The following is a 14,547-nucleotide window of genomic DNA, read 5'->3' on the forward strand; positions in this document are numbered from 1 at the left end:
ACAGCTAACCCCACTGACCATCCTTCATACAGTATAACCCGTACTGTACAGCTAACCCCACTGACCATCCTTCATACAATATAACCCGTACTGTACAGCTAACCCCACTGACCATCCTTCATACAGTATAACCCGTACTGTACAGCTAACCCCACTGACCATCCTTCATACAATATAACCCGTACTGTACAGCTAACCCCACTGACCATCCTTCATACAGTATAACCCGTACTGTACAGCTAACCCCACTGACCATCCTTCATACAATATAACCCGTACTGTACAGCTAACCCCACTGACCATCCTTCATACAGTATAACCCGTACTGTACAGCTAACCCCACTGACCATCCTTCATACAGTATAACCCGTACTGTACAGCTAACCCCACTGACCATCCTTCATACAGTATAACCCGTACTGTACAGCTAACCCCACTGACCATCCTTCATCCCCAAATGTCTTACACTCCACCCAGTAATGTTTCAGTGTGTCTCTTTCTCAATATGTTTCTTTCTCTTTTCTGTCAGAGTCCATATTTAGCAGTAGCTGTGCGATGGTCTCCAAATCGACCAATGAAAAGCTCAAACAGGGCATCGCAGTACGATTCCATGGAGAGGAAGGAATGGTGGGTATTTTCAGTGTCTGTCTGACCTAGGTTCAAATAGTATTTATTTTATTTTAAAATACTTTAGTTTAGAAACTCTTGATTGAACTTGCCTAGGGCAATGGAAACAATGGAATAGTTCCCAAAATGGAAAGGGAATAGGTCACAATCTCAAATGACCCGTGCTTAGTGCTAGCAACACTTTATTAATGTACTATACAGGAAATAGGGTCCTATTTCAGTACATGCTCATTTAGCAGTGGACCTTTAGTTGACCTGTGACCTTTGTGTTCCAGGGCCAGGGCGTGGTGAGGGAGTGGTTTGACGTCCTGTCCAATGAGATCATCAATGCAGACTACGGCCTCTTTACCCAGTCAGCGGACGGTGAGACACCCTGTGATTGGCTGATGAGATGTTTGTTTGTGTAAACAGTTTTTTTTACTGTAATTGAGGGTGTATTTTCTTCCCTCACTGTTTTTTTTAAATGTTGTTACCTTGCATCATGATCCAAATACTTTGTTGGTTAATTATATGTTTGTATGCCTAGCCTAGCTGTGTACTCTGAGTAATGTTTTCCTTTATCGCATCAGGATCCAAATACTTATTCAAGATAGGTAGGTAAGAAGATCAAAGCTTGACTGGTATTTATTTGTGTGTGTGTGTCTCTCTCTCTCTCTCTCTCTCTCTCACAGGCACCACGTTCCAGCCCAACAGTAACTCGTCAGTGAACCCTGATCATCTGAACTACTTCCGGTTTGCGGGTCAGATCCTGGGGTTGGCTCTTTACCACCGTCAGCTGGTCAACATCTACTTCACCCGCTCCTTCTACAAACACATACTGGGTAACACACACACACCTCACACACACGTTCTACAGTGGGTTGTTAACACGAATCCCAGTGATCTACCAGGGTGTATCCTCTACTTGAGCAGGTTGTTACATTTGTAACTGGGTTATAATACAGTTGTTAGTGTTTTTACAGTGATGCTACAGTGTTGTAACAGTACGGGTGCGGTCTGTGTGTCCAGGCATCCCAGTGAACTACCAGGACGTGTCGTCCATCGATCCAGAGTATGCCAAGAATCTGCAGTGGATCCTGGACAACGACATCAGCGACCTGGGACTGGAGCTCACCTTCTCTGTGGAAACAGACGTGTTCGGCGCCATGGAGGAGGTGCCACTCAAACCTGGCGGGACTAGCATCATTGTCACCCAGGACAACAAGGTGAGCCAGCCTATCACAGAAGGAGGATCTGAAACTCCTAACCCCTAGCATTTTGTTGTTGCGCTCAACATCAACTAGGTGAGAATAGCAGATGATTGACAGGTCAAGCAGAAGGAAGTTGTGATGTGATGTAGACTATTCTATAACACTTATGACCTTATATGATTAATATGTCATGTGTATATGATGTGTGTGCGTGCTTGCCTGTGTTTGACAAAGTTTGGACATTTTTGGGGAATTTGAGTGTGTAGTTACCACCTGGCCTGCAGGTGGTAATGTTCTGTAAGGAAGAAGCCAGTAAAACGAGACGGCGTTAGAGGGCTGCCCAAAGATCAACCAGACTCTACGTAGTGAATGTTCCCTATATATAAACCTCTCTCTCCCTCTCTCACTCAGGCGGAGTATGTCCAGTTGGTAACAGAGTTGAGGATGACTCGAGCCATCCAACCCCAGATAAATGCCTTCCTGCACGGGTTCCACACCTTCATTCCCCCCTCCCTCATCCAGCTCTTTGATGAATATGAATTGGTTAGTGTCCTTGATTTTCCTCCCTTCTCCTTTACCTCTCCTCTCTCTCTTTTTCTCTCTATTCATCTCTTCTCTCCCCTCTGCTGTCCTCAACTCCCTTCTCCTTCACCTCTCCTCTCTCTCCTCTCTCTCTTTTCCTCTCTACTGTCCTCAACTCCCTTCTCCTTCACCTCTCCTCTCTCTCCTCTCTCTCCTCTCTCTTTTCCCCTCTGCTGTCCTCAACTCCCTTCTCCTTCACCTCTCCTCTCTCTCCTCTCTCTCTTTTCCTCTCTACTGTTCTCAACTCCCTTCTCCTCACCCCTCTTTCTCTGTTCTCAACCCCTCTTGCCCATTATATTTTATTCTCCTCCTCTGCTCTCGCCTGCTCGCCTAGCGGGATCTGATGTCTGATGCAGGGATTGATTGACCTTGTCTGGCTCGGGGGTGTCAATGGGATGTTGGGGTCACCTTGAGGCCTCTCGCCGTCGCCCGGCTCAGATCAGATTTGTTTCTGTGTGTGTCGGCAAAATCCATGTCCTCACTAGTCCCTGGATCGATAGGGTACCATGGCGATTATCTGGCCCACCGTGTGTTATTGGACATGTGTGTGCAGGTACAAGCCTCGGTCACACGGTCACAGCTCGCCTGCTGACAACACTCAGACTCAGTGGGGAGGAGAGTTTAGCTCTGCTCTGTTTACCACTGGACCACCCGTGTTCAGTTGTGTTAGAAAAACACCCTTGTGTCTTTGTCAACATGATTTTGAACAGAAGAAGCATTAAGTTATGTTTTATAAGTCTGTTGTATATGATACATGTGTCCTAACTACTACTCCATTTAACCTCTCTGTGCGTGTCTGTCTGTCTGTGTGCCTGTCTGTCTGTCTGTGTGCCTGTCTGTCTGTCTGTGTGCGTGTCTGTCTGTCTGTGTGCGTGTCTGTCTGTCTGTGCGTGTCTGTCTGTCTGTGTGCGTGTCTGTCTGTCTGTGTGGGTGTCTGTCTGTCTGTGTGCGTGTCTGTCTGTCTGTGTGCGTGTCTGTCTGTCTGTGTGGGTGTCTGTCTGTGTGGGTGTGTGTGTAGGAGCTGTTGCTGTCTGGGATGCCAGAGATCGATGTGCAGGACTGGCACAGGAACACAGAATACACCAGTGGCTATGACCTGGAGGAACCTGTCATCCAGGTCAGTTAGCTCTCACCGGTTAGGACTCTTTTTAATGTAACACCACCTCATCAGCGAGGAGGACCCTTTTTACTGGAACACCTCCAAATCAGAGAGATGTACCACAGGCATGGCTGATCCTACAGAGGTCTTAACACCTCCTCCCAGGCTGGCTTAGTGGTTTAAAGTTGATTCTCTTGTCAGATTCTCTTATCTCACAGTGGTTTTCATTTGGTTTAATGTGGATTCTCTTGTCTTGTAGTGGTTCTGGAAGGTGGTAGAAAGCCTTACCCAAGAGGAGAGGGTCCTGCTGTTGCAGTTTGTCACTGGCAGGTGAATTTCTAATAGTCAGTGTATGTGTGTATGTGGCAGGTGAGTTTCTCACAGTAATTCCCTCATAAGGACTGTCCTGTCTAATTCCTCTCTCATGTCCCTGTCAGTTCCAGGGTACCTCATGGTGGCTTTGCCTTTCTGATGGGAGGTAGTGGCTTACAGAAGTTCACTATTGCCTCTGTACCATACACATCAAACCTACTGCCTACCTCCAGCACCTGGTAAGGACCACACGCATATAAACACGCATATACACACGCATATACACACGCATATACACACGCATATACACACGCATATACACACACATACACACACACATATACACACACACACACACACACACACACACACACACACACACACACACACACACACACACACACACACACAAGTTGTCACTCACACATGAGAGAGAGCAGCATGCTGACAGAAAAAGCACTAGAGGGCAGTATGGTTCCTCTGTCTCCTTTGCCTCTGGAGTCGTGTGTGTTGCTTTAGTGCACTGGTATAGAAGAGAGGGAAAAACAGGAAGGGGTTTCTGCATGTTGGATAGAAAGGACAGGTACTGTAGTTCTCATCGCTGTAGGTCTATACTTTGGCAGGTAGAAATCACCATTGTACTGTATACTACAGCAGCTGGATATGATATGAGACATAATGACATGCCATCAATCTGCAGTGAACCACAAGGAACTACATTGACCATGATGTTCCTCCCACAGCATCAACATGATGAAACTCCCAGAATACCCCAGCCAGGAGGTCCTGCGGGACAGGCTGTTGGTCGCACTACATTGTGGGAGTTACGGGTACACCATGGCGTGACGCTGGCTGCAGCTGCGTCTCAGCGGGACTCCTCTGGTCCATGCACACGAGAGTGTGTGTGCGCGTGTGTGTGTGTGTGTGTGTGTGCGCATTGGCATGGACACATGCAAGGAATTCATCCAACACTTCCTAATCCAAACATATTTCACCTATCTATGTGGCATATTTCACCTATCTATGTGGCATATTTCACCTATCTATGCGGCATATTTCACCTATCTATGTGGCATATTTCACCTATCTATGCGGCATATTTCACCTATCTATGCGGCATATTTCACCTATCTATGTGGCAGTTTGTTATAGCTGGGTAGATTCTATTCTACAGCCAGAACAAGGTATGATTTTTATAAGATAAACAAGCTCCCTGTCATTTCAACCCAATTGAAGGCAAAGGAAATGTGATACCCCTGATTTCACTCTGAACTGCCAAAAACATGTTACCATGGTCACAACAACAACTCTAGCCAGACCTCTTATCCACTACAGACTGGCTACACAGCATCCCTCCCACGGCGTGAAGCCAGTCGGCTGCCTTCCTTTAAGTCTCTCTCCTTTGACATTCTTCTCCTGTAACATGGTAATATGGAATGATCTGGTTGGTGTGTATTTCAGAATTGGAGGGGGAGTCTATAATGATATTACATTAAGGGGGTGTGGCCAGGTGGTTTTACATGTGTTTACCAGGGAGGTAGTCGTAAAAAGGTGGCGAAGATTCTAGCCTGCGAGTAACATAAACACTAATGCAAAAAATGCTAATTTGTCCTAGGAATAGGTACATAAATGATTCCCAAAATGAATAGAAGCATTAATGGTGCTTACAGGCGTTTACCCCCCGCTACAGTACATCCCTGATCTTCACAGCTGCCTAACCACAACTCCCTCACCCTATAAGGTGCATGTCTCATGGCTCTACTTTGTGAGGTTCTTCAGTTTAGTGTCATTCTGTTGTGTTAGTCTGTCATCTGCAGCTGTATCTCTGTGTCCTTGTAGTGATCATCAGGGCCCAGTTTTTCAAAAGTTATCTATCCGGATTTCGCCTATTGGATAAGATTAAATGCATAGAACGAATAGAACAGACGAATCATTGACTTCTATTCATTCTATTTCTATGTATTTAATCCTATCCGGTTAGAAAACTTTTGGAAAACTGAGCCCAGTAGTCAGTCATCCCTTTCTATTGTATCTGACTGGCAGGACTCTCTGTGTGCGTCCCAAATGGATCCGTAGTTCCTATATAGTGCACTACTTTTGACCAGAGCCCTATGGGCCCTGATCAAAAGTAGTGCAGTATGAAGGGAATAGGGTACCATTTGGGATGCCGCCTCTGTTTACCATGTTGTATTTCTCCCAGCTCAGTTGACTTAAAGGTTAGAGGAGCACTACAGTATATAGAGCTAAGTGAAAGGTTTGGTCAGCAGTGCCAAAAAGGGAGAGCCAGTTTTATTTTGATTGCTTTTTTGTTTTTATCCTACCTGAACATTATGGTGGAACATGTTCTAAAAAGGGACAGAAACATATAATGACTTGACATATCATGACTTGACATATCATGACTTGACATATCATGACTTGACATATCATGAATGTAGCTAAGAAATGTTTTATTCTTGATCCTTGATTTAAATGACTCTACTTCTTTACAATGATGTGGGAATGTAAATACTTATATTTCATATTATTTATCACTATTGTTTTAAATGTATGACTTGTTTTGCAATTGTAATCAGATGTTGTATTGTATACAGAGCCTTTATAGATATTTCTGCAAATTACTCAAAAACAAAGTATGTATTTTACCATAAACATAATACATTGTTTAAACTTTGAGATTGTATCCCCCCCCATACACAAACTGTTAGTGAGTGATTGTGGGAGAGCATTGAGCAATACCCAAGCTTGTGTGAGTGAGGGCATGCTGGTAAAGTGCATAGTGGGTGGATTTGTGTGTGTGTGTGTGTGTGTGTGTGTGGTGTGTGTCTGGATGTGTGTGCCCTCAGCATGTGCTGTGTTGGGTCACAGGCTAAGATCAGCAGGGCTACCTGTGCTAAACGGTTTCCTCAGCACTCTCCCTCAAACACAACCTCTGTTCCATCTCTCTCAGACAGACACACTGTGACCAAAGCCACATTCTAAACACACATGTTATGTTCTCCATAGCAACGCAGCATCCTCCATACAATCTGCCCTTCCAAGCTCTACCTTAAACACAGCCTGGCTGGTTCACCATGGCAACGCCAACCTCTGGTTGAGTACACACAGACAGGCAGCGCAGCATGGACAGGCCCAGGGCTGGCTGAGATGTGGACCCGGCATATGTCCCCTTGACAACCCAGAGAGAGCAGACAGAGAATGTAAAAGTGGTTGAATATGTGGGTAGAGAAAGAGTGTCCATCACATTCTACCACATATCTTCGCCACACTAACATGCACTCTCATTCACTTAATTGAATTAGCTAACTATTCATGCTCACCCTCCAGTCTCCTACCTGGACCTGTGTGACACATTCAGGCGATAACACAGTACACACACACACTGCTTTAGACACTGTCAGGCGATACCACTGCACTATAGAGTAGAGTCTTACCTTTGACCTCCAGAGTTCTTCATCTGGCTGGTTGAGGTTTTTGTGATTGTTCTGTGTCCTCAGGCAGAGATAAATGCACTCTTCGGGCTGGCCTCTAGAGTTATTACCTCTGCATCCGCACATACTGATTACATCTGCTGTGTTCACCCTTTCTCTGTCTCTTATACACACACAACCACTGACTGGGTACATGTCCTCTACTACAGTACAAACTGCACAAAGCAATGAGGCTGAAAATATGGTCGTGTAGATTGTCACTCCCCTTCGGCTTGTTCTAGTGCAGACACTGGGGCATGTTTCACCAAGGCAATGACCTGCAGGCAGAGCGCTACAGAGAACTATCTTCACGTGGACAGATTTTGGGGTGGAATCAGCCCTCTTGCTTCACCTGTTCATCTGCTATAGTGTACAGTGCCTTCAGAAATTTTAAATGGATTCAATTGAGATTTATTTGTCACTGGCCTACACCCAGTACTCCATAATGTCAAAGTTGGATGATGTTTTTAGAATTTTCTTCACATAATAAGTTGCATGGACTCACACTGTGTGCAATAATAGTGTTTAACAGTTTTCAATGACTACCTCATCTCTGTACCCCACACATACAATTATCTGTAAGGACCCTAAGTTGAGCAGTGAATTTCAAACACAGATTCAACCACAAAGACCAGGGGGGTTTTCCAAATACTCGCAAAGAAGGACACCTACTGTATTGGTAGATGGGTGAAAAGAAAAGCAGACATTTACTATCCCTTGGAGCATGGTGAAGTTATTAATTACACTTTTGGATGGTGTATCAATACACCCAGTCACTATAAAAATACAGGCATCCTTCCTAACTCAGTTGCCAGAGAGGAAGGAAACCACTCAAGGATTTCATCATGAGGCCAATGGTGACTTTAAAACAGTTACATAGTTTAATGGCTGTGATAGGAGAAAATTGAGGATGGATCAACAACATTTTAGTTAGTCCATAATACTAACCTAATTGACAGTGAAAAGAAGGAAGCTTATAGAATAAAGAATAAAAATATTCCAAAACATGCATCCTGTTTGCAAAAAGGCAACTAAAGTAATACTGCAAAGAAATGTGGCAAAGCAATTAACTTTTTGTCCTGAATATAAAATGTTATGTTTGGGGCAAATCCAATACAACACATTACTGAATACCACTCTCCATATTTTCAAGCATAGGGGTGGCTGCATCATGTTATGGGTACGCTTGTAATCGTTAAGGACTGGGGAGTTTTTCAGGATAAAAAGAAAAGGAATGGAGCTAATCACAGACAAAACCCTAGTGGAAAACTTGGTTCAGTCTGCTTTCCACCAGACACTGTGAGATTAATTCACCTTTCAGCAGGACAATAACCAAAAATAAGGCCTAATCTACACTGGAGTTGCTTACCAAGAAGACAGTGAATGTTCATGAATGGCCGAGTTACAGTTTTGACTTAAATCTACTTGAAAATCTATGGCAAAATCTAAAAATGTTTGTCTAGCACTGGTCAACAACCAATTTGACAGAGCTTGAAGAATTTTGAAAAGGATAATGGGAACATTTTGCACAATCTAGGTGTGGAAAGCTCTTAGAGACATAAAGACTCACAGCTGTAATCACTGCCAAAGGTGCTTCTACAAAGTATTGACTCGGGGGTGTGAATACTTATGTAAATGAGATATTTCTGCATTACATTTTCAATACATTTGCAAACATTTCTAAAACATTATGGGGTATGAAGAAAATGCAGGCTGTAACACAAAAAAATATGGAATAAGTCAAAGAGTATGAATACTTTCTGAAGGCACTGTTTGTTTTATCAGGAGCTAAAATGGCTGACATGTTGGTTAATGACATCACAAGCAGCCCTCACCATGTCACCCCTCTGATTGGTGCTGGAGAATATATTGTTATTAAGCCTCACCTTGTCCCTGCGGTCCCTCTTATTCAATTATAGCTGAAAGTCGAGAGGATGTGTGTTGTCGGGATACTCGCCGGAGCTTAGTAAGCATTTTAAAAGTCAAAGACGTAATGTACTGTACTTAGACAGTCAGCAGTATATCTCCAGCTGATTCATATCGACATGCATGGCTCACCTGGGCGATGTCATTTATCCTGGTTAGAGCATCTGGGCTACATGTGTCTTCATTACATTTGATGAACTGTGTGTTATGTGCTTACAACTAACAGCAATATGCAGTGACATTATTGATTCAGTTTCCTGATGTTTATATGCAGTACATGTTTGCCAGCATACAGCCTTTCAGTACAGTAGGGCAACTCTGAATGAGATGCAGTAGGTTGCCTTTGAATGAAGGAGATGTGTATGTGGTGGCAGAAACTGTTACATCCCACTGGGCAAAAACTGGTTGAAATAACGTTCTTTCCATGTCATTTCATTAAAATTTAATGTGATGTGAAGCAACGTGGAAAACAAATTGGATTTGCAAAAAGTCATCAACGTGAGGGCATTTCATCTTTTTTTCACCCAACTTTTAACCTAAATCCAATGACTTGGTGAAATGTTTTGTTGATTTTACGTTGAATTCACGTTAGTTGACAACTCAACCAAATGTAAATAAAAACTAGATGTTGAACTGATGTCTGCCCAGTGGGATAAGATTGAGGTACTATCTTTAGTGTCTTGACAAACAGACATGTTTTCCTTGAGACATCGAAGACATTCAGCCTCCTCCAATTCTTTCCTCGGCTACTCTGAAGCATCTTGAATAGGCAGTGTTAGCAAAGGAGGTACTGTATAGTATGTGCAGTAAGGCTATCTGTGCCTCCGCACCCTCCTCTTCCTCCCTCCCCATTCTTCTTCCCCGGACCCCAGTCCCCTGCTGTGTGCCTCATTGAAGCAGACTGCAGCTCTCACGGCCGTTTACTGAGATTGTGCGGCAGCCCTAACGTGCTCTGGCACCCTCGTTACAGGAGCTGCTTTCACTCGTTAATTCACTCAGCGCTCCGCCAACAAGCCAACGGAGAGGCGGGGGGGAGGAGTGTGTGTGTGTGTGTAAGAAAGAGAGTGTTATGAGAGAAAGTGTGTGTGTGTAAGAAAGAGAGTATTGTGAGAGAAAGTGTGTGTGTGTGTGGGGGGGCAGGCAGTTCTACCAGGGAGGATAGGGGGTAGGATGCTTGCCAGATTGTAGCGTTTTCAATGCCATTGAATATTTAGAATGTGTCAGCTTGTGTGAATAGAGCTTGTCATTCTGCATGCTGTATGGAGTGCATGTTTACCCAAAGTGTCTCCTGTTGGCCAGGAGCTCACATTATCTCACTGATGTTTTAACTTATACACAATGAGGAGCAGACCTATAATATTCTGGTCTCTATGAATGGAATTAGTTCACTGCTCCACCAGGATGGAGCTAGCATGCCATGTTTTTTTTACACATTCAAAGCTGTTAATTTTAGTATATTGAAACAGCCTGCCTTTCAAAGGAAACAAGCACTCTTTAAGATCAGGTGAGCCAATTAGTGGATGCGGAACACTCACCTGAACACACTTAATAAGATAGAGGATAGAGAGTGTTTTGTTGATGCTGAGAACGTAATGTTTATGTTTTTAAATAACATTCTTAGAATGTTCTCTGAACGTTACTAAAGTGTTCTTGTGGGAAGGTTGTACGCAAAATAACCATAGGACCGCCATGCTCTCACCAAGCTCTAAGAAACATATGGTTCTCAGAACGTTGTGCTAGCTGGGGTGTAACTAAGAATATTTTTGAAAGGTGATATAAACTGTGATATGTGTCAGTCATTCACAAAGCAGCAGATTTCTGTCTAACCAAAAGTGAGTGGCCACGTCTGTGGCCAGAGAATAGTTATGCAGTGCTGAAGCAGGTAGGTAGTGACCTCAAGGTTGGGGGGATTATGGGAACACCGGAGGGCAGAGAGAGGCAGGGGAGGTGACGCCGGGGGCTGTTTTTCTATTCATTTCTCTCTCCATCTCTCTTCCTCCCTCCCTCATGACTGTGGCCTCAAAAGAGAGGTCAGGGATATGGTCAGGGTTGGAGTCAGTGCTTTTTCTGCCTGAGAGCACCATGAAAGGGGCACCCCATCAAACAGCAGATAAACTACTCCATAATATAAGTGTGTGTGTGTGTGCGCGCACAAGCATTAATGCACACGTCTGTGTGTGTGTGCGTGTATTCTTGTGTAAGCGTGTGTGTGTGTGTGTATGTGTGTTTGCTATTCACATTCTCCCACATTTTGGCCTTCCTCTCCTTATTTACACATTCATGAATACACATCAATGCCTGGGCTGAGTCGGCGGGTCAAGAGGCCAAAACGCTAAACGTGTTTCTGCGTTTGAACTCCCTACACCTCTGTTTGACTTTGGCTCTGATGTTGGCAGTTGTGAGCGCGCTCAGTGTGTTTCACGCTCCAACGCACAACCTCCCCTTCATAGCGGCGGTGCTCTGGGCTCCTCTCAGAAGGGTTCTGGAACACTGACATACAATATTGATCTGTCCATCCCATCCTTCCAATTCCTTGTCAAACAATCACAGAGACCTCTGAGGTCCTCCATAATCTTTTCCAGAGTGCTGTTGGGTTTTTTCTTTGCTGTCTGTACTGTAATTGGCTTTAGTTCAGCTTGCTTTGTTGTTTGGTTCTTTTTCTTTCAGTTGTGGTTCATACAGTTGAAGTTGGAAGTTTACATACACTTAGGTTGGAGTCATTAAAACTTGTTTTTCAACCACTCCACAATTTTTTTGTGAAGAAACTATAGTTTTGGCAAGTCGACAAGGACATCTACTTTGTGCATGACACAAGTAATTTTTCCAACAATTGTTTACAGACAGATTATTTCACTTATAATTCACTGTATCACAATTCCAGTTGGTCAGAAGTTTACATACACCAAGTTGACTGTGCCTTTAAACAGCTTGGAAAATTCCAGAAAATTATGTCATGGCTTTAGAAGCTTCTGATAGGCTAATTGACATCATTTGAGTCAATTGGAGGTGTACCTGTGGATGTATTTCAAGGCCTATCTTCAAACTCAGTGCCTCTTTGCTTGACATCATGGGAACATCAAAAGAAATCAGCCATTTCTTTTGAAACCTCTGAATTTTTTGTAGACCTCCACAAGTCTGATTCATCCTTGGGAGCAATTTCCAAATGGCTGAAGGTACCACGTTCATCTGTACAAACAATAGTACGCAATTATAAACACCATGGCACCACGCAGACGTCATACCGCTCAGGAAGGAGACGTGTTCTGTCTCCTAGAGATGAACATACTTTGGTGCGGAAAGTGCAAATCAATCCCAGAACAACAGCAAAGGACCTTGTGAGGATGCTAGAGGAAACAGGTACAAAAGTATCTATATCCACAGTAAAATTAGTCCTATATCGACATAACCTGAAAGGCCGCTCAGCAAGGAAGAAGCCACTGCTCCAAAACCGCCATAAAAAAGCCAGACTATGGTTTGCAACTGCACATGGGGACAAAGATCGTACTTTTTGGAGAAATGTCCTCTGGTCTGATGAAACAAAAATAGAACTGTTTGGCCATAATGACCATTGTTATGTTTGGAGGAAAAAGGGGGAGGCTTGCAAGCCGAAGAACACCATCCCAGCCGTGAAGCACGGGGGTGGCAGCATCATGTTGTGGGGGTGCTTTGCTGCAGGAGGAACTGGTGCACTTCACAAAATAGATGGCATCATGAGGAAGGGAAATGATGTGGTTATATTGAAGCAACATCTCAAGACATCAGTCAAGAAGTTAAAGCTTGGTCGCAAATGGGTCTTCCAAATGGAGAATGACCCTAAGCATAATTCCAAAGTTGTGGCAAAATGGCTTACGGACAACAAAGTCAAGGTATTTGGAGTGGCCATCACAAAGCCCTGACCTAAATCCTATAGACAATTAGTGGGCAGAACTGAAAAAGCGTGTGTGAGCAAGGAGGCCTTCAAACCTGACTCCGTTACACCAGCTCTGTCAGGGGGAATGGGCCAAAATTCAACCAACTTATTGTGGGAAGCTTGTGGAAGGCTACCCAAAACATTTGACCCAAGTTAAACAATTTAAAGGCAATGTTACCAAATACTAATTGAGTGTATGTAAACTTCTGACCCACTGGGAATGTGATGAAAGAAATAAAACCTGAAATAAATCATTCTCTACTATTATTCTGACGTTTCACATTCTTAAAATAAAGTGGTAATCCTAACTGACCTAAAACAGGGAATTTTTTACTCAGATTAAATGTTAGGAATTGTGAAAAACTGAGTTTAAATATATTTGGCTAAGGTGTATGTAAACTTCCGACTTCAACTTTACATATTTTATGTTTAGAACTCTCTTTAGTGTGTTCTGATCTTGCCTAACTGTGGCATGTCTTTGCCTTTGCTGCACTTTTTCAGGTTTACGATACCTGATTTTTCTAAATCAGTGAAGCCCACACATTGTCTTTTGACAAACTCTCTTATATCAGAGAGAAGAGAAGAAGTTAAAGGGAGTAAGTGAAAGAGGAAGGGAGAAGGGGGTGAGGTAAGGACAGGGGTTTATCATTAGCATATCTAAGGAGAAGGTAGAAGAAAGGGATGGAACGTCCTATTTTGCTCTGTGACATAACAATCTAAAGCCCTGTCTTGTTTCCAAGCAATAACAAATATATACCCCTCCCTTCTTCTTTCCCACCTCTCTTGTTTTCCTGGGAGAAATATGCTTACTCCTGGCGAACAGGGGGAACAGGGGAAGACATATTGTCCCGTGAGGAGCCTTGAAGAGCTCTTTGATACATTGAGATTATTACAGGGCTCTGACAGATTTTCCTGCTTGTGTGTGTGTGTGCGCGCAGAGCCGACTCCAGGCATAAGAGACATAAGCAGTCGCTTAGGGACTCTGGCCGCTAGGGGGCCCCGACCAGGAACTCAGTCAGTCTCAACGTAATATTGAGAGTAAGAATAGTAGAATATAGAAGGTGAAATGTAAACATTTGGTTGTGCATCAACAGGTTTTCTATTGTTATGTTAGTCACTGACAGTCACTCAATGAGCCATGTCAGCTAACAATTTTTAGATGGTAAGTTAGTCTAGCCAGCTATTTAAACTTGTAGTAATCATACCCACCGGGCATGCAGGCCACCTGCCCAGGGGCCCTGACCTCCAGGGGGCCCCCATTGATTTTGTTAGTCACTCTCATTCACATATTATATTAACATGGCATAAGTCATGGCAAAATGTGTAGAATTGCAGGAAATTTGCTTTAAAACTGCAAACATATCTCTCGACCCCATGGCAAAATGTCTAGAATTGCAGGAAATGTACATTAAAACGTAAATGTTTCTCTCT

The 14,547-nt window shown here is 43.6% G+C and overlaps 1 protein-coding gene across 4 annotated transcripts in view; it reads left to right on the forward strand.

Moving 5' to 3' along the window:
- Positions 1–6,480, forward strand: part of hace1 (HECT domain and ankyrin repeat containing E3 ubiquitin protein ligase 1) — a 24,404-nt gene extending 17,924 nt beyond the window's left edge. For 3 of the 4 annotated variants that reach the window (XM_071383139.1, XM_071383140.1, XM_071383141.1), the window contains exons 16-24: positions 530–627; positions 903–990; positions 1,299–1,448; positions 1,636–1,832; positions 2,229–2,360; positions 3,418–3,516; positions 3,758–3,828; positions 3,936–4,049; positions 4,554–6,480. In XM_071383139.1, the coding sequence (XP_071239240.1) occupies positions 530–627; positions 903–990; positions 1,299–1,448; positions 1,636–1,832; positions 2,229–2,360; positions 3,418–3,516; positions 3,758–3,828; positions 3,936–4,049; positions 4,554–4,656 (1,052 nt within the window). In that variant the 3' untranslated portion in view covers positions 4,657–6,480. The remainder of the gene's footprint in view (positions 1–529; positions 628–902; positions 991–1,298; positions 1,449–1,635; positions 1,833–2,228; positions 2,361–3,417; positions 3,517–3,757; positions 3,829–3,935; positions 4,050–4,553) is intronic. The other variant, XR_011672687.1, reaches the window with a different exon arrangement.
- Positions 6,481–14,547: the final 8,067 nt, after the last annotated feature.

This window comes from Salvelinus alpinus, chromosome 35, assembly GCF_045679555.1.
Source record: "Salvelinus alpinus chromosome 35, SLU_Salpinus.1, whole genome shotgun sequence".
Taxonomy (NCBI): Eukaryota; Metazoa; Chordata; class Actinopteri; order Salmoniformes; family Salmonidae; genus Salvelinus; species Salvelinus alpinus.